The 27477-nt window shown below is 41.0% G+C and overlaps 2 protein-coding genes and 1 long non-coding RNA gene across 6 annotated transcripts in view; 1 reads left to right on the forward strand and 2 right to left on the reverse strand.

The window, feature by feature from the left end:
- Positions 1-1029: 1029 nt before the first annotated feature.
- LOC130199484 (glutathione S-transferase Mu 3-like) lies at positions 1030-4435 on the reverse strand. The gene is made up of 8 exons (XM_056423015.1): positions 4327-4435; positions 3287-3362; positions 3139-3203; positions 2967-3048; positions 2751-2848; positions 2563-2658; positions 1927-2037; positions 1030-1195 (listed from the first exon to the last, which is right to left on the reverse strand). The coding sequence occupies exons 1-8, from the start codon at positions 4360-4362 to the stop codon at positions 1106-1108; spliced, it is 654 nt and encodes a 217-aa protein (XP_056278990.1). The 5' UTR covers positions 4363-4435; the 3' UTR covers positions 1030-1105.
- Positions 4436-9949: 5514 nt separating this feature from the next.
- The window catches only part of ampd2b (adenosine monophosphate deaminase 2b), a 52279-nt gene continuing 34751 nt past the window's right edge, over positions 9950-27477 (reverse strand). For 2 of the 4 annotated variants that reach the window (XM_056424203.1, XM_056424200.1), the window contains exons 2-18: positions 18909-19033; positions 18671-18801; positions 18487-18555; positions 18284-18386; positions 17919-18108; positions 17272-17413; positions 17056-17145; positions 16736-16865; positions 16438-16632; positions 16197-16328; positions 15943-16106; positions 15496-15622; positions 15238-15401; positions 14414-14534; positions 14020-14193; positions 11977-12087; positions 9950-11858 (exon numbers count right to left, since the gene is read on the reverse strand). In XM_056424203.1, coding sequence (XP_056280178.1) covers positions 11643-11858; positions 11977-12087; positions 14020-14193; positions 14414-14534; positions 15238-15401; positions 15496-15622; positions 15943-16106; positions 16197-16328; positions 16438-16632; positions 16736-16865; positions 17056-17145; positions 17272-17413; positions 17919-18108; positions 18284-18386; positions 18487-18555; positions 18671-18801; positions 18909-18938 — 2289 coding nt within the window. In that variant the 5' untranslated portion in view covers positions 18939-19033 and the 3' untranslated portion in view covers positions 9950-11642. Of the gene's footprint in view, positions 11859-11976; positions 12088-14019; positions 14194-14413; positions 14535-15237; positions 15402-15495; positions 15623-15942; positions 16107-16196; positions 16329-16437; positions 16633-16735; positions 16866-17055; positions 17146-17271; positions 17414-17918; positions 18109-18283; positions 18387-18486; positions 18556-18670; positions 18802-18908; positions 19034-24832; positions 24913-24952; positions 25126-27477 lie in introns of those variants that run through there. The other 2 variants (XM_056424201.1, XM_056424202.1) reach the window with 2 other exon arrangements.
- Positions 18707-20151, forward strand: LOC130200172 (uncharacterized). The gene is made up of 3 exons (XR_008832938.1): positions 18707-18784; positions 18951-19073; positions 19547-20151. It is a non-coding gene; the product is annotated as an uncharacterized LOC130200172 (long non-coding RNA).

Consider the following 27477-nt stretch of genomic DNA (forward strand, 5'->3'; position numbering starts at 1 on the left):
AATTAATCGCATAGATTAACGCGTTAACGCTGACAGCCCTAGTATATATATATATATTCATAAAGACAGCATTGAAGGCCTAGGTAGAAAATGCATGGCCCGCCACTGGAGGACACCAATACGCAGGTATAACCATAGTAGTTCAAAGGTCCCTCCTGGTCAAAAACTGAGACATGTTTTATTTCCAAAAAAACTGAATACCTTTTATCACTTTGTGTTGGCTCAGTTATTAAGGCCGTTGACACTTTTTCTTGATGCAGTCAATGTGTACTTACAACTCCCACACAGCATGAAAGGTGCATGGAATTGGACTCTAAATTGCCCATAGATGTGAATGCTGGTCTGTCTCAATATGTGTCCTGTGGTGGACTGGTGACCTGTCCAGGGTGAACCCAGCTTTGGCCCAATCACCTGGAATCAGCTCCAGCACCCCTAACTGGGATAAGTGGTTTGTAGAATGGATTTGCATACCTCTATTACTTAGGCTCTTATCAGTTAGTGAATTGTGATGCAGGAAACATCTTCTGTGAGCTCTACTTAAAACATTGTTCAGTAGTGAGCAGTCATTCAATCAGAGGATTGGTGGTTCAATTCCCTGGCTCCGCTGACCCATGGCAATGTATCCGTGGGCAAGCCACTTAACCCTAAATTGCTCCTGTAACTTTGCCCACAGGTTATGAACGAGGAGTGGTGTGGTTGAAAGACTAGAAAACGCTAAAGTACAGCTTCATTACCATTATCTGAACTGTTAAACTCAGGTTTACTCTCAATATTTAATATAGAGACAGAGTAGCCAGCGCATACAGGACCGCAACATCGCCGAGACAGTCACGAGCACCAGCTGTACGTATACAGTGATCCCGCCAAGATGTGTCAGATGCAAGGCCAGAGCGGAACCACAATGAAAGCTACCGTATGCCTGTACTGCAAGAATGTATGCAGGGAATACTGTACATGTTTGGGATAGTGTAACAAGTGAATAAAGGACTTGAAACCTACACAACCAGCTCATGAAAAAGACCTACGACAAACAATCTTTTCTCTTTATTTATTACAGTCAGTTGCACTTGTGAAAAGTCATTTCTTAAAAAGGCGTCATTGTCTTCTACTCCTTTCCCCACTTGGCCATCTTGTTGTTGACAGGAGTCTTCATGAATCGGTCTGACTTCATGTACGCAGAAATCTTCTCAAGAGCCTACAATGACATAATATACCAAGGCATTACAACCAATTAAAAAAAGTCCTTGCAAGGCTACTGCCACACAGACAACATTTACCTGCAGACATCAGAGACCATCACAGCAACAAAGAAAGACACAAAGCTGCTAGAGCGCATATTTCCTGACTGTCAGATACAAACAGCTTATCCGACACAGATACTGAAACAATGCGTCTATCAGAACGTCTCGGGCTCAAATTAGCGCCCCCCCATCACAACTCCTCATTATTTAGTGGGCAGTAACTCCCCCAACACCTCAAAAGTTAGTCATTCGTCAGTTTAAACAATGCAATACTTTTGTTGGTTTAAGGACAATTCTCAAGTTGGCGGGGGTCAAACGTCACACTTCCGGTCATTTGGACAGGAAGTTCCTTCAGAATCAAACTTATTACGTTGCCTTCAGAATAAAAGGTAACATCTCGGATTTCAACCGGCATCCATTTTATCCATCATGTCTAAACAAACCCACATTCATTCCCATGCATCATACAGATAATTGAGACATTTGTCATGACATGGTTATAATAAAAACAGTGTCTTCATCTTATGCTTTACAATACATTCTTCTTAATATTCCCTATTAATTATCATATCTTTCTGTATGTATTAATTTAAAACATAAGACTTCCTTTATGTACATGTGCAAATTAAAATAACCGATTACAACACCCACTGAGAGTTGCAAACAAATATTTGTGTGTTCTCACCTCAAAATGGTCCAAAAGATCTTTGAGGTTCTTGAAGTCATCCAGGCACGTGGGTTGAAACATCCTGTGTTGATCCAACAACTCGTACATGATGAAGTCCACAAAAGTGATCTGTTATGAAGAACAATTTGAATTCACAAACATGTTAAAAAAGCAAAAAGAAATAGACTTTAAAGCTGCACAGAGGACGCGAGTGAGTTTAACGATTACCACTTTCACTTTACACCCGTCAACCAGCTCTGCAGTTCTCGCTCAGCTCTGTGAAGCTTTATGATCCAATCAAGCTCATTGTTTGAGTTTTTCACCTTTTAGATTTACTGCTTAGTTCAGTCTCACCTTATCAACTCAAATAAACAGCATTTCCATCAAAAACACGCAAATAAATTAATATAAGCTCCCTGCCCAGCAGCAAATAACGGTTAATAACCATACAGCAGAACACGACTCAATTATATTCATCAAAACAACTTGATAAAACAAAATGATAGTAAGTTCAAAAGGTCATAATATGTCAAATGCATGTAATTAATGTGATTGCATGTCATTTTTTGCTTGTAATTGGAGTAATGCAGCTTTGAAAATGGCTGTGCCACAACCCAACATATGCAGCACATGTTTAATGGCTGAGTTACATACCTTATCACCCGCAAACCACTTCCTGCCCCCCAAGTAATTGGAGAACTGCTTCAGTAAGCCTGGCAGCTTCTGGAGGTACCCCGGCTTCAGGTTGTCCTGATGTCAGAGAGGTGATGTTGGCATTCGTGGAGACTTGGAGGTGTGAAGTGACACATTCAGTGTTGTTAAGCTCTTTATGTCGTACTCACATAGTCACCGTAGCACAGCATCACAAAGCCGTTTCTGAGGTCCATCGCCTGGTTCTCCAAGAAGTCCACACGGACTTTCTCATCCTCGGTCTCTCCACCTGGGATCACATCAGATTCAGTGAGGAACAAAGACTGAGACACACCTGACAAGTGTGGTTCCTTCTTTTAAAAAAGGAAACCTAAAATAAATACATATTATATTTTCACAATACTTACACAAATTGTGCTTCCGAGCAATGTATCTCATGATGGCATTGCTCTGCACGATCTTCCTGTCTCCATCCTCCAAGTAAGGCAGCTATGGTGAGACGTTGAAACCATTATTAGTTTGGGTTTTTATTTGCCAGCTTTATACTTCAATTAATCCTTAAAAGTGAACCTCACTTACATTGGGAAAGTCAATTTCAAGATTACTTTTTTCATCCAACCAGCAGCTCTTGTCAAAGTCGGGAGCTGTGAGGGAGAGACATGTGGGTTAGATGATGAAGTAGATGTTTGGACACTTTGATTAACTGAAAGCTGAATTGGTAAGTTACCTTCGCCACAGACATACAACTTGTTCTCATACTTGGAGCCAGTGTACTCCAGCAGCAGACGGGCAGGCTGGGCGAGCTGAGATTCACACATGGATGAGAGCACACCTCTCAATTGATTAATCAATTAACGATGTTAATCGCTTTTGGACTAATGAGTGGTTCATCCGGTAAAAGTACAACACATTTGTTGCATAGTCTCAAATATCAAGTTTTGCTTTGTTGTGTGATACAATTTAAAATCAGAGGTTTTAAGTCTGGACAAATCTAAAACAAAATGTATGCATCTTATCAAAGCAAACTATTTCCATGCAACACCAAGTGCTAAAGATACAGTTAAAACTAGAATGGGCACTCGGAAGAGCGCATACCTTCGCATATCACAAGATTGGGCATTGAATTATGAACATGTTGGCATTAGTTGCATGCCAATTGGATACAAATTTACCGTGCTATGGTAAAAAGAAGATTTTGACCTTTTCATGACCTTGACCTTTGACCCGATTGATCCCAAAATATAATCAAATGGTCCCCGGATAATAACCAATCATCCCACCAAATTTCATGCGATTCGGTTTAAAACTTTTTTTGTTATGCGAGGAAAACAAAAATAAATAAATAAATGAATACACGGCGATCAAAACATAACCTTCCACATTTTCAATGCGAAGGTAGTAACTTCCATTTCAATAGATATTGACATAGTCGGATGTTAGCCGTTAGAGATAACTAGCGTTACATTGTTGCACCACTTGCATCCAAGGGCTTGAGCACGTGCACTGGTCACTTTACAAAACATTTCCCATCAGATGTTACTAACTTATATAACATTTAACCTGAGCGAGGCTGTCGATACTTCTTATGCTTACAAAGCTCTATGGAGTTATGGAGTCGGACGTCAACGTTAGGAGCAAGAGAGGAACAGTTTGAAAGGCAGTGACGCGGTGCGTGTTTCTTAAATCTCTGTTTGTTGGCTCTTCAGCGGGAGCCGTTAAAATCAAACAAGAACCACGTTATGAATAAAAGAAGACGGCTGCACTCACCCCACGAATATCCCAGTAAGCCAGTTTCATTGTCATTTTGAATCACTTTGGTATGATGGCGACTCTCGCAGCTGCTTTAACCCGCTGGACTGAGAGGTGGGCTGGTTTCTTTCTGCAGGAGGTGGGCGGGGTCTGAAAGCAGGTCGGGTCACGTGACGAGGGGGTGAAATTTCAGACCTGCTCGAACCCCATTGGCTGTTGGTCTGCTGACAGGTTTAAATTATTCTTGTGAATGCTTCTCAGTCTGTGGACAATGAGGCAGTTACTGATCGGTTCTGTTGTCTGCACAGTCCCGGTTCATTTCAGGGTGTGTGAATATGAATACGCTCCGCAGGCTCTTACCGGTATATCCAGCTCACGTGACAATGCAACCGATAATTGACGCTTGGTAGCAGACAATAGTCCAATTATAACCAAACAGACAAGTCCAGACAGAAGCCACAAGTAAAGCTGTATGTCTACTGCAAGAATGTATGCAGGGAATACTTTACAAAGCTTGTGTATAGCACCATGGGTCACGTGCATTCAAAATCTTAATCTTTAATCAGGGGCAGGCACGTGCACAGATAGAGCCCTAGTGGTGCTCAAGCACCAGCCCCTTAGCCCTGGATGAGAAAAGTGCCCTTTTTGCTGGAGCCCACTTTTTTCATTCATCAGTATTTAAGAATAAAAGTTACTCTCTCTGTCATAAACTCCCCCCAAATGTGTTATAATATCCGACGGGGCATTTATTTGAGTTCTTGTGAGAATTTCGCCCCGACATGCTCTGCGACGCTCACGAAAGGGAGATCGAGGAGAGAGAGAAGAGAGAGGAGAGAGAGAGGAGAGAGAGAAAAGAGAGAGAGAGAAGAGAGGAGATAAGAGAGAGAGATCATTCTTATTCCGTTCTATTTAACGGGCTAGTCTAGGATTTGCGTGGCCAGACTGAAAAAAAATCATAAGGCCTCTCTTGTTCAGAGGGCCGGGCCAAATGTGGAGGCCTTAGTTTGAGGACCACTGCTCTTGGCTGTTGATGTCTATCAATATCGCTCATTTTGAAAATGACGTTAGAGGGCAATACAGATCCGTATCAGACCAGGAGGAGGGCGATACGTGGCTGGCATGACGACCATTAGCCAATCAGAATGCTTGTACTGTTGTTGCTATATAATAATTCATCTTTATTCATAAAGAAAATGTAAGCTAGCCGTCTGATGCTGCCAGAGGAAACGCAGGTCGAGGACAGCTTCATCAGTATAATGCTGCTTATGCTTCAACTCTGTCACAAAACATTTTTGGCAATGGGTGCCCTTTTTTTTGGTTTGAGCACCTGCCCCCCAAAATGTCTGTGCACGTGCCTGATCAGGGGGATGTTGTGCATAATTTGCTTCCACGCAAACAGTAATAGTGAAAAAGATGACAGTATATTTGAACTTCAAATGGTAATACAATATACCAAATATAGTTCTAGTTACTAGCTTTCTTTCTCAAGCTTTTAAAAGTATCACATGGCTTATATCAGCAGATTTGCTCAGCTGTCTCTTCAATGCAAGCTCAGTAGTTAAAACATGTCTATATTTGATCAATCGTCTGGAAGTATAGCTGGTAAATTGAGGATTTTTTCTTACAAACGGCTACAAGTGCAGTATATAAGGACTATTTTGGTCATCAATTAAGTTATCAATCATGTTCTGATTGTGTAGTGAGAAACATGCACAAGAATGACAATTGAGCTGAAATGGATACACATTTGCCTACTCAGTCTTGTATACTAAAACTAATTTAATTTACAATATTACAATTACCAAAATGCTTACACATTTACATCTGCTTATTTTCACATGACTAATGACTCAAACATGTAATCATTAGAAATATCATCTATCACCTTACAGTGGATCAGTTGATTGTAAATCGTTTAACATTACCAGAATTCCTACACAAATGCAGTCATATTATAAGGTTTATGGTACAATGTGCGTGAGCTATAGGAATTTATTATCTGCAGCCAAAATCCAATCCTTTGTAACCAGTCTGAAATGTGTGTTGGACTTTGTGCCCCCTTTGGCCCACATTAGAGAGTAATGAGCTGAATCTGAGTCTGGACACAGTGCTCACTTTGTTTCACTTCCTTTGTTCACTCCCACAGCTGACCATAACAGACCTTCTAACTAATCACTGTTAAAACTCAAACAGACCTTAATATTGACACAATATAACCACATTACAAGCAGCACACACAGTTCTCTGCAGGGACACTTCAGGCTTTTGAACAGCAACGAGAAATAATATCAGGACCCAGACTGAAGGCAGGAGTTTGAAAAGGGTGCGTCAAGTTAGTTGACTTTCAGATGTGTTTATTCATAAATATGTAACCAGTTGGATATGTGTACTGATTGAAAAGTCAAGAAACAGACCATGCATCTTTCATTTTAAATATCTGAGTGTAAAGGACAGCTGAGAGTTACTGTTTAGACTAAAACAATATCATAAAATAAGAGTTAGTTTAATAAGATGCTACAACCTAGTAAAATTACTGCACACTGGAAACACATATTGACAAGTAAATATTGACAGAAACAACAGTATTGTCATCCCTGATTACTAAACAGCAAACGTTTGTTTGATTGTGATTAGTCGTTGACAAGAAACATTAAAGTGTCACAAAGCCAGACCTATTGTTAGGATCTGGAGTTTGTGTCTCGTTTTGTGTCTCATTTTGAAGTCCTTGTGTCGTCTGTCTCCCTGTGATTGTCTGCCCTGGCCCTGATTGTTTCCTTCTGTGTGATTGCTGGTCCCGCCCTCATTGTGTCCACCTGTGTCTCGTTCCCCGTTGTCCAATCCTCTCACCTTGCCTGCGTATTTAAACCCTGTTTGTCTCATTCCCGGTGTGGCTTCATACTGTTTGGTCCGCATTTTGTCGTGCCTGTCTGGTCTGTGGAATTTGTGGAATTAAATATTAGTTTGTGCAGTAATGTCGGCATTTGGGTCCTCTCTCGCTGTGACACCCCATGACACCTATATTAGAACCATGGACATACAATGTTGTATATAAACATCATGAATGTTTGATACATATAAAATCAACTGCAGACTATAATCTGGGTGATACAGCTGAAAAAAGCCTTCACAATCTAAACTGAAACACTTTCTTCAAAATAATACAGCATGTTTTACTTATTGGATTTGATTCTTTGTTTTCTCCAAAACAATACATCAAGATCTGACTAAGTCAGAAACATTAAATAAGTATGCATTGCTTGTAGTCATAACTCATAAGTATATAAATGATAAGTCATCTCAAAGCAGTCGGCGACACCGTTACAAACACACATACGTCTGTGGCAGACTTGTCCAAACACATGGCAGCACAAAGGGACCAGATTCCACCCAACCCTAAACCTTTGCACTCCTCTCAGTGTGTACACAGGTGTGCACTTCACTGGACGACGAAGGGAGTTCAACATACCTCGGATATCTTTTCATTATCTGAGTCAACAAACCCACAACAAACTATCCCGCTAAACAGTCCTACATCGCTGGCTTTCAACTTGGTAAATCAACCCAGGCTTTCTCTATCTTAACTTGTTGGCATTGTTAGCCGCATTTGACGAATCATCAACATGGATAAGTCAAGAAGGAGAACACTATAATATTAGACCATGTTGTAGTTTAAGGCACAGCATTGACATGTCACACTGCAACACACAGCTCAAGAAGCTGACACATAGAAGTGAATATGAATATATGATAAGATAAAATATATACACATTGCTTTCTTTTTGCTCCGAAAACTAAAACCCCCTAGAGTTAACCGTGAAGTTACTACGCGAACCCCAAATCTTGCTTCGTCGTACACGGCCCTGTTCTCAAGTGTGAGCTTTTGACCCCAGCTTTAAAAGGCTGCGCTCGTTCCCGCGAACGACTTAAATACTGTAGCGTTGCTCTTGTTGAGCACAATTATCTAACTGGAGGAAGTGGAATTATAGTAATGGAATATCAGTTTAATCAGGTTTGTGGTGTTGATAGTTTCTACAGTGGCTAATTAACCCGTTTGGTCCGTATCATTTGATTATAGCATTGTTATTTACTGAAATAAATCTGGATACACAACATCTACCAACATGGCAAAAAAGTACTATTACAATCTGCTATATAAATATCATTACACTTAGCATAGTATAGCACGTCATGGAAATAAATAAAACAATCATAGTATAACACTTCATGATATAGTACGCCATACAAATAGTAGCATGACATATAAACATCATACAAAGTCATATGAAGCGGTAGACCCTTTAAAATAAACTGCGCCTCATAAGGTTTCAACACCAACCTCTTCAGCCTGAGCAATTTGATCTGAGATGTTTGAGCCCTGTTTCAATGAGCTTTTGTTTCGCGAGACATGGAGACGGGAAGATGGGATTGGATCTATTCACTTCAGACTTTTGTTGTAGTTTTCAGTTTTTCTGGCTGAACATCTTTTCTGGTCAAAATCCAGGTGTTCTTTGTTGTTTTTCTTCAAAGATATACTGAAAATGTTGAGGAGTGGGAGGGCAGGATTTCATCTCTCAATTTCACATCCATTCACTGACCTTCTCTCTAACGGTTAGCTCTTAGCCATTGGTTCCCACCATCCACCATTAAGGTTCAAATGAGAATGAGAATTTCGACATACTATACTATTTATTTTTCATTACATCTTTTGACATACTATAGCCTACTTTGACTTTGAACAATAAATAATAAATGGATTGTTTTGTGAAGCTTTTTGCTGCTACGTTCATGCCTCTATCTATGTAGGCTACATGCTGTCATGATCCGGAGTTTGTGTGTTATATTTTGAAGTCCCTGTCTCTCGTATCCCCTGTTTCCCTGCAGTTCCTGTCCCTGTGATTGTCTGCCCTGTTCCTGATTGTTTCCTCCTGTGTGATTGCAGACCCCGCACTCATTGTTTCCACCTGTGTGATTGCAGACCCCGCACTCATGTTTCCACCTGTGCCTCGTTCCCCTGTGTTTTTAGTCAACCCCTTGTTCTGGCTCAGTTCGTCTCTAAATGTTTGCTCAGCAGGCACGTGCATAGATAGACCCCTAGTGGTGCGCAAGCACCTTCCCTTTTGCCCTGGATGAGAAAAGTGCCCTTTGTCAACGCGCTACATTACTGTTGTGTCTTTATGCTATATGTATAAAGTCACTGTTATAGTTATATACTATTCGTGGGTTATCTAAATCACTGTTGGATACAAATGCACGAAGACGAGGATGCAGCACAAGTTAGATCCTTTACTGGCGGGATAATCACCCAACTGCCAGGCATGAACAAACTATCACAGAACTCTGTAGTAGTGACAGTCAAACACAATCGAGCACCGAGTGCTCGATCCAATATACCACAATTACATCGCTTCCAGCAGCAGTTTCCAACCACACACAACCTGTCAGATCATTCACTACGGAGCGTGTTTAAGAACGGTAATATGACAACATGGCTCCGTGTGGACGACTGCAGAAACTCAAGCAAGACCTCATTTGTCTAAATAAAGTAATCAGCCTTTGGTCTTCTTTATACATTTTATAAGTTGCAATTTTCAGTTTCACTCATTTGCTTTCTGGGATGTAAAAACGACAGCGAGGCAAACACTCCAATGTGAACATTTATTTTTCTTCGACACAAATACAATTAAATAATATTTCACAAACAGCACAAACAGTTCTCTTGGACTTGGAGGGACAATTTGGGATATTGAATAGCAACAAGAAACCCGGAGATAAGACCAAGTCCCAGGCGTCAGGCAGCAGTTTAAAAAAGGATGCGTCAACATTTTTTTCTTTTTTCAGATTTTTGTGCAAAAGGTGAAAACTGAAGGAACAGATTATGCATCATTCACTGAACTATGAGTTATCCATGTACTTTACATATCTGTGTTTAAAGGACAGCTCAGTGTTAATGTTCAGACTGAAACAATCATAAAATAAGAGTTAGTTTAATAAGCTGCTACATGAGTAGCTTTACTCCACACCAGAAACAAATATTGAAGAGCCAACATGCAACTGAATAACTGTAGGCCTACGGACTGTAAACAAATCCCAACAACGCTATGACATTTAACAGCTGTGGGGAAGTATATCACTACTGTAATAAATATTACAACTACCAGAATACAGAATAAGTTATTGTCCTGTGGATAATTACACGACAAAACGAAACAAAAACAAAAAATCATGCAGTTTGGCGAAAAGAATATTCATAAAAGTTTTTTCATCATGTTAAACACATTTTGTTTGTCGCCAGGATATGAGAACGACTGATGTCAGATAATTTATCATTCATTATTTATTCAGTTAGCTATTAATTTCTAAGATTTTTTAGGTCAAATAATCATTAAAACTTAAAGTAAACTGCCAATTTTATTGATTTTGAAGGAGTGTAAAATATATCTGATTGCTCTGACCTGCTAATGTTAGCTTTGCCAGTATCAATTTTCTAGATAGCAGTTAGTTACATCAGACATGTGTACATATTTATATACAACTAATCTTTCATAAATCTCCACTTAGCAAGCTCTTAAAGCAACGCTTAAGTCTGAAATAAAGGTGCAATGAATGTGTAAGATGTGGCCACATACGCCCACGAAATAGGAAGCAGCACTTTATATCTATACTGCGTCCTTACAATCTCAATTTACAGTCATCGGTTTATTTTAAAAGAAAAAATAATAAAATCCAACTACACACTAACAGCAGGGCAAACATATGCCTCTAATTGAAAGCCCGCCCCTTAGCGCTTATCTTATTTCTGCCTTTTGGGATATTTTAACCAAGTTGCAGTGATCTCTATACTGGAAGGTAACATTTTCAGTGCAGAGTAATCTTCAAAGCTACGATTGTTTATTATCTTCTTAAAGTTACATTGAGGAACTTTTATTTTGTGTTGATTTCGCCGCCGCCGTGGACAATAAGCGAAAATATACAAGTTTTTTTTAATGGGTTGTCAATATTATTCGATGCTTGGTACAGGAAATACAGACTCTGTACAGAAACTTTGAAAAAATGGAGTCAAAAACACGTAATATTTTTAAAAAAAATACATCAAGAGACAACATGAAATTGACATGACACATTACACAAAGAATGACGCAAGAAACTAAAGGAAGTAAACCTCTCGGGTACACAGATTATAGGTCCTCTCTCATACTGCCACAGTAGCATCTCTCATCAAAGTCTTGTGACAAAGCTTTTCTTTTTTCACAGGTGTGATATGTTGATATGCAAATCTGTACAATGTCCTGATGTGAAAACAGGGGATGTCGAGTTTTTTTATTTGTGGTGCATGATCACTTCTCTTTTTGCCCAGCTCCCATGCACAGACTCCCCTCCTCCCCGATGGTCTCCTGCTCATCTGTGAGGATGGCCTGCGTGATCAAATTCAGCTCCTCACACATGGTCTCATACCGATACGCCACCCGGATATCAGGAACGTTGGTGCGCCTAATGTCATTACTCTCCTGCCCCTCCTTGGTGTGATGGGGGCCGAGCCAGAAGTCTTTCACCTGATACAGGGAAGGAGCAACATTAAACTGTCGGCAGAACAATAGGCGGAGGAGGGAGTGGTGTAGTAATAGACCGTAAAACTTGTTTTGTGCTATAAAGATAAGTGAAGATAATAACCCTTTGAGAGAATCCACTCGTGAGCACGCTGTTTCTGGCCAGCTCACACATGTCGCAGGAGCTCAGTTTCCACACCTGAGCAGCAATGCTGTACTCCTCCATCAAGGGCTCCTACACAGAGCACAATACATATCAATATGAGGCAGTATAGTATTATAAATATGTAAATACCCTAATGTTAGTAGGTTTGAAATTGAATTACAACATACCATTTATTGTCTACAGGTATTACTGCAATTTGGCCAGATCGTTTTTTTATCAACTTTTTTTTTGGCTTTGAATCAGAATCAGAATCAGAATCAGAATCAGAAACAGGTTTATTGCCAAAGAATGAATGTTGTTTTTCAACAACAAAATTTTTTTTTTTTGGAAGGTGCAACAACATTTGGACAAACAAACAATCAGCGCAAGGAGAGAGGAGGAGGAGGAGGAGGGAGGAGGAGAGAGAGGAAGGGAGGCGGAAGAAAGAGGGAGGGGGTGGAAGAGGGGTGGTGGTCTGGGGTGACAGTCAGTCAGTCAGTCCGTCCCGTCCGAGCCCGAACCTTGCGTGGGAAAAAGCTGGAGGTGTGGAAGAGGTCGTGGTCATGGACCGGAGCTCCACAGGAGAGGAGAGGAGTGGGAGGGGAGGGTGTCCAGGGTGGGAGGGTCGTGGCAACCTTTCTGGCCCGCTGACCTGGACCTGAAGTGAAACAGGACCTGGAGGAAAGGCCGGCAGCCGATAACCCTCTCGGCCGGCGGATGATGCTCTGGCTGCGGGCTGCCTGCGCAGATGGGGTGCAGGGGCTGTGGGCGCGGTGATGGAGGAGCAGCGATGGGGGGCAGATGGCCGTGTGCATTGGCCATCTGCATCCCCTGGCGGAGATCTCTTCCTGCTCAGGGAAGAACTCTCTCTCTGCTCTACTTGAGTGGAGATGGATGTTCAGCTCCATGGCAGGGTAGGAGGGATGATGGGATCGGCGGGTGGACACAGGATGAGGAGGCGGGGCAGGCACACAGCAGGAGAGAAGGGGGGGGTCTGGCTGGATTCCTCCCATCCTGTCCACCATTGACTCCTCCACTGTCTTCACGTTTCTCCGTGACTGGTTAATTAGGCAAAATCTATAGATATGATAAAAGCAAGTGCATTTCAATGGTACCAGTCTCAGAAATTCTGTCTCAAATAAGATGTTTTGACCACTTGTTGAATTAAACACACTTGAAGTGGCCAAGGTCAAACGTGTCTTTATTTCACACCAAAACCAACTGTGGTCTGAAAGGATTCATCTTCTGTTTTCTTTAGAAGACAATCAACAGTGTCTTCAGAGGTGATCATTCTGAACCTATTATCACATGTTGTCTTCTGCTAGATTGAAAATGATTTAAAGGAAAAACCCAGCCCACTTCTTAAAATTAAAGTAGCAAGCATCACTAGATCCAAAGGTTTGCGAGAAAGTTGCCAAGTTGGCAGCCTGTCCCATCAGGCGTCCCTCCAGAGCCACTCCCTCAACATTATCCTCATGAAGGTGAACCACAAACATAGCTTTTGTTAGTACTCACAGCTGTCCATCGAGCAGCCTGAAGAATGAGTGAGCGGCCAAATAAAATGATTAAATGAGTTTATCACAGTCCTGTGACGTGTTTTCATTAAATTTATTGCTGTTAGGATGTAAAGAGAATTACAACAAATTCAACAAAACGTATTTGAAAAGGAAAATCTCTAATCCTAGCTTTAAGTGTCTAATTCATGTTTTATTGAAGACAGGTGCAGGAAGTGTCAGCTCATCAAGCCACGAAACTCGAATTAAAACATGTAGACAGCTCTTATTATTACAATAAAATTATACTGTGTCAGGTCCCTAATTAGAGTCAGTGAATGAGATCTAATATAATCTAAGAGATATATATATATATATACAGTATATATACATTTATTTACATATATGTGTGTGTAGCTATGCTTAAGTATGTTTATTATTATATTTTGCTGATACAATTCTAATTGTTTTTTAATTTAGAGGAATAACAAACCTAAAGAACACCTAAATGTGAGACAATGACACTGACCTTGGTGAAGTGAAACTGCAGAGGGTCGTCCGTGGACAGGGAGACCACGAGGCCTCTGGACAGGTACTCTGGTAAAGGGTTACGATGGTAGCTGAGGAACAGGCTGTTATTGCTGAGAGGGGACATGGCGATACCTATCTGGGCCAGGTAGTACAGATACTGCAGCACAGGAGCCTGGAGGACCACAAGGCAGAATGTGTGCTGTAATAAACAACCGATGCTCTCGGAGTAGATCAATACCACAGTCCTAATTGTAAATGAGCCCTTAAGGAAGTAACATTAGAACTCAATTATTACTCAACTGAAAAAAACAGTTAGATTATCCATCATTAGTCATAATATCCGGGCAAACTCTTGGACTAATAAACTCTGAGTTGTAAAATTGAGGCCACACCTTCCTGAGCAGCAGCCCATGGGAGATGTTCTCTGACAGCATGAAACCAGACACCAGGTGATGGATCGGCCCCGCCTCCCCACAATGTGGACGCAGGACGAACGTGTCAAACCCTCGCTGCCTGCAACGAAATATACACAGATACCAGAAGGTGACTTCAACGAGAGATAGCATAGAACATATTTCAGCTTCAGGTGTAAACAATCAGGAAAAGTATGATCTACAGAGATTAACATGTGTTGCTCTCCCCTCCAACAGATTACTCCATGTTGTTGTTTGCTACCCTGTACTGCAGTGATATGAAGATAATCTGCACACACACACACACACACACACACACACACACACACACACACACACACACACACACACACACACACACACACACACACACACACACACACACACACACACACACACACACACACACACACACACACATTTGACTTGTTATGAATGTTTTTGTATTCTGTTTTAAATGAGTAGGTGGAGTTGAGACAATTTCCTATTAAATCATCACATCAGGATGTCTTCACGATGAAATCATGAAATTAATAATGAATCACATGACATTATTCTATCGATTCCTTTCAACAATATTCTCCCTTTCTCAAATAATTGTGTTGGTGTGTATTGTGTTTCGGAGCTGGACAAATGTGAAGGGAAAAAAAGAAAAAAAAAGTGAAATTGTTATAATTCTACTTTATGAGATTCAGAAATTACAAACAGAAGAATGATGGAAGACAACTTTCTTCCATTTTTATTTAAATATAAACTTAATTTTGTCAAACAAAAAGGGGAAACATGAAAAGTAGATAATGTACCTGCGCAGGTGATTCAGCACCGTCATGTTTGCGTACATATAGTACAGGTAGTAGGAGTAGGGCGGGTTGTGCTCCTCGTTCCAGTTGACCGGCAGAGGACTGTTCAGGTTAAAGATGTGTTGCTCTGGTTTCGATTCATCATCCACGCTGTCAAAACCCACCACCTGTGTGAGGCACCAACAAGAGATGCAATCACCTTTGAGCTCTGGCTACATGTGAATTATATAAATTAAAGATTGTACAGCAAAGATGTCACACGTGCTGAAGGAAGAGGTGCAGCTCTGGATGGCTGCCGGGGTGGAATGTAGCCTCAAACAGAGGCGTGAAGATATTCTCCAGCATCTCTTGGAAGTTACACAGCTGTTTCTTCGTGTGGTAGACGTCACTTTGAGAGAGAAATGCAAATAAACATGTGACTTGTGAGATTATGGTTGTGTTTATAAAATGTACTCGTGTATGTTACAGATATTTCAAAGATGCTCGGAGACTAATGTGTGTGGGTAGACCTCAATGAGGTTTATTCAGTGGTGGAAGAGTGTTCAGGTATTCTAGTAAGTAAGTAAAAGTAAACAATGATCTCTGTATGGAATGTGTACTTATACTAGTCTTAATAGAAGGTTACAGACACCCTGATTACCACCCAAGAGGAGGTAGAGCTATGTTGTGTTGTTGTAGTATACACTTCCCACCACTAGGGATACTCACAAGAGTCTTGGCACTTGCACAAGCCAGCGCACATTGCTGGAGTAGACCTGATGTGTTACAGCCCAATGGGCCAGTTTGTCCCACTCATCTCTGGAGCGACCGTAGATCGACAACCTGAGCTCCGCGTTCTGGTACTTGCTCTCCTCCAGGTCTGCCATCACCTCCTGATAAGCAGTGACACAGTCAGTCAGCAGATGGCGCTAGTGTCTCATGCACTCATTCTGCAGCTCAGTGTTTAAAGTGCAAGGGAGCACCTTAATAATGTGGCCAAAGTATTTCCCCTCGATGTGGTTGTCTGTCTTGATGAAGATCTCTCTCAATATGGACTCGCCGATGGGGTTATATTTGGCATTGAACTTGTCAAAGCGATGAAAAGTGTTACGGTCCTGCAAGAAGAGTTGCAACATTAATTTAAAAAATCAGAGAAATGTACATTTTGGTAAATGTGTTAACCACTGATTAGCTTTCTGTCGATCCATCATGGCCCTTACTCACTGCGTGCATGTCCAGGGTGTCCACGCTCAGGTCAAACGCTGTCAGGTTCATGTTCTCAAACACCTCCATGAGCGTCTGACCTTTGCCTCTTTCTACATGCACAATCTCCTTTGAGTACTTCTTCATTGACTTTTTGATAAAACGCAGAAGGTGCTTCTGGTTCATGCAGGATGACGCGTGAATGTGTGTGTCCACCTGTAAAAATAGATACATGGGACCAAAAAAAGTTATATAGTGGATATTTGATTCTCGACAAACAATTTTGATGAGGCTCAGTAGAAATAGCTGTCAAGTTCACCTTACGGATATTGTAAAAGTCGCGATGTGGAACTTTTTTCTGTTCCGCTAACTCTTTCATCTCATTCAGCAGAATGTGCATCTGGAACTTGGAGCTGAGATACTGCAGACGACGGTAGCAGAAGGACTTTCTGTAGCAGAGGGAAACAAAAACAAGTCGTTGGTACTTTCTGAAAGAGATTGAGAATGTGGGTCAGATGGTTAAACAAGTAAAGAGAACAGAATGTCTTGTGTTAACAATTTGAACCGTCCAGTATCATCATCATCACAAAAATCCATCAAACATCGTTCTGTTCTGTTATCAATAATAAGGAAGCGTACACTGGTCCGTTGATGATGAGCGCCATCATCACGTTCATGTCAGCGATATACTCCTGCAGGTCTGGATATGGCAGGTCCAGCTCGGTGCTCCTGTTGGCAACATCACAACTTATGTAAGAAAGACTCCGCTGCCAAGCAAAGCTGTGAGACGAGCATCCAACCACATCGAGGAGCTACAAGATAAAGCATGCAAGGGATTCATGATCAATATCTCACTTTTCCATAATGTTCCTCGTTGTGTACACATGCATGACACCGTCCACCATCTTGCAGCCGTAGCCCATGTCATGGGGCATGCTGGCAGGGTCCTGGTTCTCGTAGGGATGCCTTTCGGGAGCAGGTGGGTGCATTGTGGCATCTGAGAGGAAACAGAATGTTGCGCTGCGTCACGGCTCCGAACAAGGTCTGATTAGCAGCCTGCACGTTGGGACAGCTTGGTAAGGAGTGTGTGACAGATGGATTGTGAAGTAGGTGTGCCCAGTTATGTCTTAATATGAGAGTATGGCACTTGACACTGGACATGACTTGTATTTCCATATTTAAGAACCAGTGTGTGGGACTCAGGGGGATCAATTGGCAGAAATGGGTTCTAGAGCGCAAGTTTGTCAGAATTATAAAACATTTTTAATGTCTCAGAAACCCCAACATGCACAACTTGCACTTATAACAAAGAAAAGCAGAAAATCCGCACATTTCATTCGCTGGAATGAGAAAATGAAACATTATATCAAGATTTTAGGATTAATCAATTATCATATCATTTTTTTAACAAAACGTTTCAGCACAAATCAAGGCCTCCTATTTGTTAAGTTTGGATGCATGTTTTTTCAGTGTGGTGGTGTGGATGTGTACATATGTATCACCTGCATTGACGGAGGTCTCTGGGATCTCCTCCTCATAGATATCAAAGTCCAGAGGTCTCTCGCTCAGCTCCTGAAGGCAGCGAGCGGTGGTCCTGCAGAAGCTCTGCAGCGACAGACCCATATACTTCTGTCTGATGAACAGAGATTTCACCACACATTTGGCTGCATCCAACAGGTCCATGAAAGGAACCTGAATAGAAGAACAATATAATGAAAAGGAATTAAGATGGATGAAAAGAAAAAAAGAAGGTGTCCTTTGGGGGTGGTGTTTCTCACAACTTTATTTTGAGAAACACCACATAAGGCTTCTAGTGAGAAATCCTTTTTTTCCCAACTCTCCCTGCATTACTGGTACTCTGACTTACCCCACATTTCTCCTCTCCAGAAATAGCAACTCGCTGGTACTCTTTCTCTGGAACCGGTTCTCTCTCCTGTAGGTCAGGATCTTGGCTCTGCTCCTTCATGTATCTGATAACAGATCCACAAAGGCATTACTTAAACTATTTGCTATTCTGGCATAATATATACTGTATAATAACAGTTGCCTTTAGCCAGTGAAAACACTCACTCAAGATCCGTGGCACTGTCAGTCTTCATGAACTCCTGTTTGGCTCGCAGAAGGATGTCGGGTTCAAACCTGAGCACAGAGAGGCTCATCATTGTTAGCTTTGGGATCATCAGAGCAGAGTCTGGTTGCAAATACAGCCATAGCTGTTGGTATATTAACCAATAACCTCTTTCTGATCCCTTACTTCACATCCTGGCTGATCTGTCGCTCAAGTCGATGACGACGCTCCTCCAGCTGCTCAATGGGGCTGTCCTCCGGAAATTCATAAGGGGTGCTGCGCATCTCACTCTCTGCCAGAGTGCGTGAGAACAGCTCCTTCACACAAACATACAAACAGTAAACAACATTGTGAAGGTCCACACATCTAGCTACAAGTCATTTTAAAGTCAATATTTTAGGTGGATAATTCACAGAGCACTGACCTCAGCAATCTCCTTGTACTTCCCGTCCATGGATGTACGCAGGTCAATGGATTGTTTCAAGGCCACTGGGATCCCAGGCAAGGAATGCTGGGAAGTGAGGAGGTGGCGGGCACCTCGGAGATCAGCTGGAGATAAAGAGGAGAAAGAGGGAAACTCATGAAATAAGTGAGACAATTATGTTATCTTTGAAAGTACCTAAGAGTGTCTCTTCTAGAATAATCCACGCTTTATTTTAAACTCAGAAACGAAGAACGCCCTTCTTGGCCAGATGCATGGTTAATTTTTACTTAATTTTTATATATTATTATTATTATTATTTTTATGCATTCTTACTTTTAAAGGTTGTATTTCTGTAAAAATACCTAAATAAAACATCCTTAGTATCTTCTAATCATACTCAGACAAGTAACGCCTAATTTCAGGGTCTCTAATGACGCACACAGCAACTAATTTCAGGTCGAAAAATATCATCAATCCTTTTTGCTTGCACCAGCTGCATCCTATTAACTGTCAATGAGATTATCAAGCAAGATAAAAATAGCTAATGAAAAAAGTGGGAGAGACATGAACATGAATCAGCTCCATCAGTTTAATGACAGTGTTCAGTCTTGGAAATGTCATTTTTTTGTAATTCACAGGAAACAAAACATTCTGCAGAAGATGGTTCCCCTGCCAGTGGGCCTTTACACAACAGTGGAGGTCTGAGGTCAGCGCCTCAAGACACAATGGACCATTGGGGTGGAGCGCCGGCAGCGCACATACCGGCTAATACCGTCCATTGTTGACATTTCAAGACTCAAGTTTTAGACAAACACAGTTGTCATGCAAAGGACCCAAAAAGAAAAAGAAGGCGGTGGTCATTGAAAAAGACAAAGACGGCGGGCTGGAGAGTGGATGCTCGGCGAGGAGGTTGTCAGCAGCGATGAAGAAAACAAAGAACTGAACCATTCGTCTTTAAGAAACAAATGGTTAGGAGAGACAATGCTTTTGTTTTCCCTCTGGGTGTATATTTAGCAGTCTGTCTGCAGTGATATTCATCTTAGACACCTGCCACTGAAATATTCATCATCCTGTTGAATATTTCATCCTGTGTGTGCTAGAGTGTCATTGATCCTGCTCTCTGTCAGCATGTATTGACCCAAGACAGAAAAAGGTCAAAGAAGGCCCGCTGACTGTCGTCTGTGTTGTTCCTGATTTATATAATAATAATAATAATCTTGCTCTATGTGAACAATAGAGGATCCCAAAGAGGCCAAATAACTGAGATGATTAGGACCCAACGAAAAGTGTCATTAAAGGTACAAAAACACTTGAGAATGGTGGCTGTGAAGAGAAAAGAGGTGATGGTGTAATCATTGGCCACAAATCACCACGTTGCTTCTGCTTGACACTGTCCAATCAACACATCCACTCAACCCACTGAACAAGCTTTCCTGCACCACAAGGCAGCGACGTCAAAACACACACAAGTATATCGGACTAAAGTACCTCAGCGAGGACAGTGGGAAACATAAACTTCTTCCGTGTATAAATATTACAGTGGGCTCATGCTTTGTGCTTTAAAAGGCAGAATCGTCGAGCTCCAACACTCAACTTTGAGTGTGAGTAAGTTAAAATCAAGAAAATTACATACAAATAATACAATTTAATATGGATTAATGAGATTGCCTCCACAGGAATAATTTGTATTTAATTTGCGTTAAACTGTGAGGTAATTTGAAAATAAGACAAAAAATGATAGTAGATGGAGAAAACATTTTAAAAAATGATTTTGCTTATTATAAAATAATCAAAAGTAAAACAAATCTTTTACAAATGTTACAAAGGGTTGCAGAACATGTATAGCATGTAGCTATGCTATACTACACCATGAAAAATAATTAATTAAATATAAAATACACAAAGATTACAAGTGTAATAAGTAATATATCTGCTGAGACATTATCACATGTGCACACACCATACTAATGAAAACAGTAATGAGGGTGTATATTTAAATAGGTTCACAGTATGAATAAATACATAAACCAGTCACCAAAACGTACTCGCAGCTCACAACAATATTTTAGCATTTGGACATGTTGTTAGTAAGATTGGATATTTTTCAAACTGTGGACATGCTAGTGCTGTTATACCACCTCCGTTTCAGTGCAGGTAATGAAATCTTACTTTGGAATAACATCATTTTACCCCAAAACCCCTTTTTTGATTTGATAAAATATGGCAACGGTCTCAAATGTTCCATAACACAAGCAGGTGTACAGGCATTTTGCCAATATTAAATATCCATAAACTAGCTCCATTTTGAGTTTATTTCAGGATTTTATAGAAACAAGATTACAAATCTCACCCGACATTTGAAGCCAGCTTTCAGCAATACAGAGTTTTTGACACGTTGTGCTATAGACGCAAAATAACATCGAAGTCTAAAACCTGGCCCTAACTTTTAGGACCAGAATATCAAATCAAAGAAGTTTGGCTTCCATAACTATCTATAAAATCCTGTTTACTACAGAACATTTGGCAGACACACAATTGAACATAACCACATCTAAATCTGGCTTCTCACTATCACGTTTTAAGGATGTCTACTGCTCTTGCATCTCTCAATGGCTCTGCATCAAGCAGCTGACGTCTTTCAAAGTTTATGTTTCATCTGCATTGCACTGCTTTTTTTGTATATATAATGTTTTCTTTGCACTGCTCTTGTCAGATGCTAACCAACATTGTGTTGCCTCAATATCTGTACTGAATCTGAATGTGTAATCAGAATAGTTGGTTACGTCTCTGCAGCTGCATAAACTGCTGATGGCTGATGTTTATTCAAGTGGCAACTTCTTTCCTGCATTTTCTTTACAACTGTCAGCCTTCTCACTTGAATCATACAGAAACGAAATGCTAAAAACATGAAGGCAGGATCTCCACGAGCCCTAAAAGCAACCCTCTTGACCAGATCCCACAGCTGCAGGTGTGGTCAGCACACCTTATCGATCTGATCCGCCTCCTCGTTGCACCATAACATCGTCATCAAACAATCGACACACTAAAGACGGCACTGCTCAGGGCTATTACACAACGCCACCAAGGGACAGGCAGAGGAGAGTGGGAGTGGGTATGAAAGAGGGAAAGGAAAAAGGAGGAGGGATAGAGGGAAAGAGAGGAGAGTGTTTATTGTGCTTTTGCACAAGATGATGGTAGTGGAGCGTGAACCAGCAGCTATTGGGGTCAAGAGAGAGAGAGAGAGAGAGAGAGAGAGAGAGAGAGAGAGAGAGAGAGAGAGAGAATGCCAGAAAATGGCCCAGGATGGCGTCTGCTGTCATTGCGAGATTGGTTAAACATGATGGGAGGGAAAGATGGAGATAGATAACAAGAAAGAAACCCTTTAAACACTCTTAAAACTGATTAAAAAACAGACATACACTCACACATAATCACGCTCTCATAGTCAGATTCATCTCATTCCCTGAATCTGTCCCTGTCATACATACAAAGAGCTGGTCCAGCAGATCCATGAGCTCCCCCTCACATCCCAGTGGGTGACCCCCCTCTGCTCTGTCTGCCTCCTGGTTCAGACCAGCTGTCTCCTTCCTCTGGAGCTGATCCTCCTCATTTAAATGCCTCTGACATGTATCTGGAACGTACCACAGGAGGGAGAGAAGGCGGGGTGGGGCATACATCACAGGAGGATGTGGGTGCTCCAGCAGCTTCCCCAACAACACCCCCCTTGTCCTCGACTTTATCCTCTGCGCTGTGTTTTGCTGAGGTGACCATGTGTTCGGGATGTTTGTGTCGTCTGTGTGAACAAAATGGTGCTGGCTCAGCGCTAAGGTTTGAGATGTCATGGTCTTTTTTTTGCCAGCTGAAAAGCTGAAGTCTGAGGGACTCTGCCTCCACGTCACATGAATATAATTAAAGGGCCGGCACGTTGTCCTCATTATGGTTGGAGCAGTAATTCCCGGAACATACTTTCTCATGCCATAAACACAGAATTGTGTGTATGCTAAAACTGCTGAAATAGCGAATTCATTAATCATTAAACTGCTGCAATTTCATGACAGAACGATAAGACGTTTGTGAAAGCCGTCATTGTGTCTGCAGTGGTGTTCAGGTTTCTCTGCGGGTTCATCTCTCCTCTAATTATACTTCTACATTTGCTCTGGATAATTGCTGCATGCTATAATTGCAAAAATATGGAATTAAAAATGTTTCAAGAGATTACTGGACTGTACTTTAATTGCTGTATGAATCTGAATAAAAACATCTACTCAATATTCCATACTTTTAAGAACGATTTGCAAAACAGCCCATTACTGGGTGCTAATTTGAACTTTTCAGAAAGTGTTATTAACAATATAGAGTAGACCAATCAATGATTATTAAATCTGTTGTAAGCGAAGACTCAATCAAAGCTCAATCAACCCCAGTTTTCATAAAGTGCCCATCTATTCTTCTCCTGCTTAATACTGCTCGTGTTCAACTCAAGTTATCCTAACTTGGAACTCAAAGCTCAACAAGAAGTCTTAACCTTTCTGACCCGAACACAGAATCTTATTTCAGCAGTTTTCTTATACTTTTCTTACAAAGGGTAAGAAGGGTAACAGTCAATATACGTGTTGTCTCTACATTGTCTAGGGACCCCAAGCATATTAGTTCATACTAAAGAAGTAAACAGTGCAATATATTGTTTCCTTTATAGCACTATACATCATTTAGAGTTTATGTAGTTTCTAGCATAAGTTACTCAAACAGAAGTAAATAGTGAATTTGTTGGGAACTATGTTCAGTGCACCAGTGAGTAGGAACAGCAGCAGGACTGTGTGTGTGAGATTTAGTCATGATAACTCCTGTTCCCATGTTAACAGTGTGCTTCTTTGATGTGATTTGGACAGCTGTGAGACAGAGGAACAGAGCTCTATCAGGCTTTGGAAATACAAGATCAATATACTTGATGAGATTTGTTGACAATCTGGAAAAAATATAGAATATGACCTTCCTTATTCTTCAAACTATCATTTCTGAAGCTGTCTGCATCTTCTGTTATCAAAGCAAATATGATGCACTTAGTTCTCTTTTATGACGCGGAGCACCAAATCAGCATTTCCATACAACATAACATAAACTATTACAAACCGATGGCTAAAATCCTCCTGACTTAAAACACTCAAAATAAAACCCATTTATCCACCTTTCAAGCTGATAAACAGGAGAACGAGACAGAAAAAAAGACAGAGTGCTATAGAAAGCCAAATGCCGCTGTCCCTCTCGAGGTTAAATGATCGCGTTTATCGTCAAGGCATTAAAGATCAAATATCTTTCACGAGATCTAATCAAATTGATGAGGCCTCAAGAGGAGCACAATAAACAAGATTACTGTTGATTGATTCATCGGGCAGCTCCATATATTGAGACCAGGCCCCCCCTGTTGGTCCAATGCTGCATCAAACTCAAACCAACACGTTTAACTCGAGATGATTGCAAAGCAGGAATAACCCACCCGACTTACATTTCATGACTAGAGTAAAATCAAAAGTCCTGCATTCCAAATTTGACTAAAGTAAAAATGATATGAGCAAAACGTATGTTCTCACTATGCCGAATGGTCCCTTTCAGTGTGTATATGATATCATTTCATTATTATTGTGATACATTGACATGTACATATAATTCTGATTGTGCAGCTGGTTGAGATGGAGCTCTTTTTAACTGCTTCATCTGGTACTGAGCATTTTCCTCTATATGCATCATACTTTTTTGATGACATATTTTTTATGAAAATGTTTCCGGTTGTAACTAAGGATTATTTTTGTTATCAATTAACTTGATCAATCGATCCATTATTAATTTAGTCTATTGCAAAGAAATGGCTTTGAGAATGCCTTTAAAAGATTCCACTGTATACTCTACTGTACATATGCAATACTTACAGTACTTAAGCACATTGTATGCCTATTGAATAAAAAGAACCAACAGATGAAATTCTACAATACTTCAGCCTGTAGATGTTCCATAATGTCATATCCTGTCAACAGCAGCATGTACCGTACCTTTCAAACTCGATTCTGGCTCTCCACAGGTCGATGTGTTGCAAACAGCTGGCATCAAGCAACTCTCTATGTAAAGCGCTGCACTATTGACTATGAACCCACAGGGCACAAGTCCAGAAGACCTCTAACAGGCCAGATGTTCATATGAGACAACAGCATGCAGTGTAGATACACCCGAGGAGTGACTCACTGAAGGTTATCAGGTGAAGGTGTGTTGGGGTGGGAGCCCCAGCACTCGGTCAATCATTATTTGTACAGATTGCGTTACTGAGGGGAGTGACAACGCTTTACAGGGTCTCTCCCTGTAATTACTGTATTTGCTCGTGACACAGACCCCAACATGTGTGCACATGACACGATGACAAGGGGTGTCAGAGCATAATGAGGCGTGAACAAGATGTGGGCGAAGTACAACGTGTTCAAAGGTCCATCGTGAAACTCATGATCATTTTGAAAAACGGCCTGGTTTAGTAAATCATAGTTCTATGTGTTTTATGTTATTGTAGTATTGCTTTCCTGTAGAGGTGGAAAGTAATTTGATACTTTCATCAAACATTGCACTTTTTACTCGACGACAATTTTCTGACAGAAATAATTACATCTGATTACATTATAGGTCATTTCGCTGACGCTTTTATCCAAAGCGACTTACAATAAGAGCATCAACCATGAGTATAAACTCAGAACAACAAGAATCCGGAAAGTAACATTACTTCAAGAAAGCCAAACTACAAAAGCACCAGAAGTAAGTGCCATTCAAGTGCCACTGAAGTGCTAATGTGTTTTTATTCAAGGTATAGTTGGAAAGGATGTGTTTTTAGTGTGAAGCTGCTCAGAAAAAGCTTGGAGGGCAGTCTCTGTTGAGTGGCCGGCCTTGATTGGTGAGGGTCAAGAAGGTTGTTACTGTGGAGATAGGAGGACACTTGGCTAAAGATAGCTCGCTTGAGAGTTTTGGAAAGAAAAGGAAGAAGAGAGACAGGGCTGTAGTTGTTGACCTCAGACGGGTTGAGAGTGGTTCTTCAGGAGAGGGTTGACTCTCGCCTCCTTCAGAGAGTTAGGGAAACAGCCCGTTGGGAGGGAGCTGTTAATACGATGGCTGAGAAAGGTCAGAAGGTCAGGAGCAACCGCTTGGAGAACCACGGAGCCAGAGAGGACTTGCAAACCGGTCATGTCGTAAAAGGACAAAGAGAATCGAGAGATGAAGACAGAGTAGAGGGGAGAGCGTCTGGGGCAGAGTTATTTTTTATTTTTATTTAATTTATTTAACCAGGAAATGCCTCATTGAGATTAAAAATCTCCTTTACAAGATTGTCCTGGCCAAGACAGCAGCAGTAGCACGTCACACAAAGTTCCATACAATACAACATAAAACAGTGACAGACAACATATAAAACGAAAAACAAAATCACAGCATGAATAAAACCAAAACTAAGACTCAAGTCAACACGACCCAGTTTACACAGGAGCACATACCTCCGTCATATAAAACATCTACAGCTAGATGAATTTCCCTCCAATATTTTCAATCTATTTTTAAAACACCTAAGGAGACCGGTTCCCGGAGACCCAGGTCTGTCTGCAGCAAATTCCAAGCCGCAGGAGCAGCAAACTTAAAACCTCTTTTCCCCATTTCCAAACGGACATGAGGGACGGAGAGCAAGAGGAGGCCTTGAGCAGAGGTCACAGAACGAAGATGGTAGCTTCCAGGGTTTTTCAGCTGAATTAGCGTCCAAAGATACGATGGAAGTACGTGGAGAATAGCCTTATAAATAATGATTTTGTCTACGGATGGACAGCGGAGTCCAACCAACCCTAGCATACAGGGAGCAATGGTGAGTCAGAGCCTTAAGATTAGTGATGAACCTCAATGCTCCATGGTAGACAGTATCTAAGGAGTGGAGACATTGAGAAGATGCATGCATATATAAGACATCACCATAATCAATCACAGGCATAAAAGTAGCAGCAACAAGTCTCTTTTTAGCATTAAAAGAAAAGCAAGACTTATTTCGAAAATAGAAACCTAGCCTCACTTTCAACTTCTTCACAAGTTGCTGAATATGAGGTTTAAAAGAGAGAGAGAGAGTCATCAATCAAGAATCCCAGGTATTTATATGATGATACAGACTCAATCACATTGCCCTGAAATGAAATCATAGCTGGAAGGTTTAATGGCTTAGTTTTTGAGTTTGTAAACATCATCAACTTCGTTTTATCAGGATTCAACATTAATTTCAACTCATTAAAAGAGTGTTGCACAGTATCGAAGGCTGTTTGTAAGTGTAAGAGAGCCTGATGCTGTGTAGGAGCAGAGCAGTAAATGACAGTATCGTCTGCATAAAAGTGAAAATTGGCATTTGGCACATTTTGACCGATACTGTTAATATAAATTGTGAATAAAAGTGGTCCTAGGACTGAACCCTGTGGCACACCTTTTATTATATCAAGAGAACTCGAGGTGATGCCTTCAGCCTGTACACACTGTGATCGGTTTGATAAATAATTTTCAAACCAACAGACAGTAT

The sequence above is a fragment of the Pseudoliparis swirei genome, chromosome 9 (assembly GCF_029220125.1).
Source record: "Pseudoliparis swirei isolate HS2019 ecotype Mariana Trench chromosome 9, NWPU_hadal_v1, whole genome shotgun sequence".
In the NCBI taxonomy this organism is placed as follows: Eukaryota; Metazoa; Chordata; class Actinopteri; order Perciformes; family Liparidae; genus Pseudoliparis; species Pseudoliparis swirei.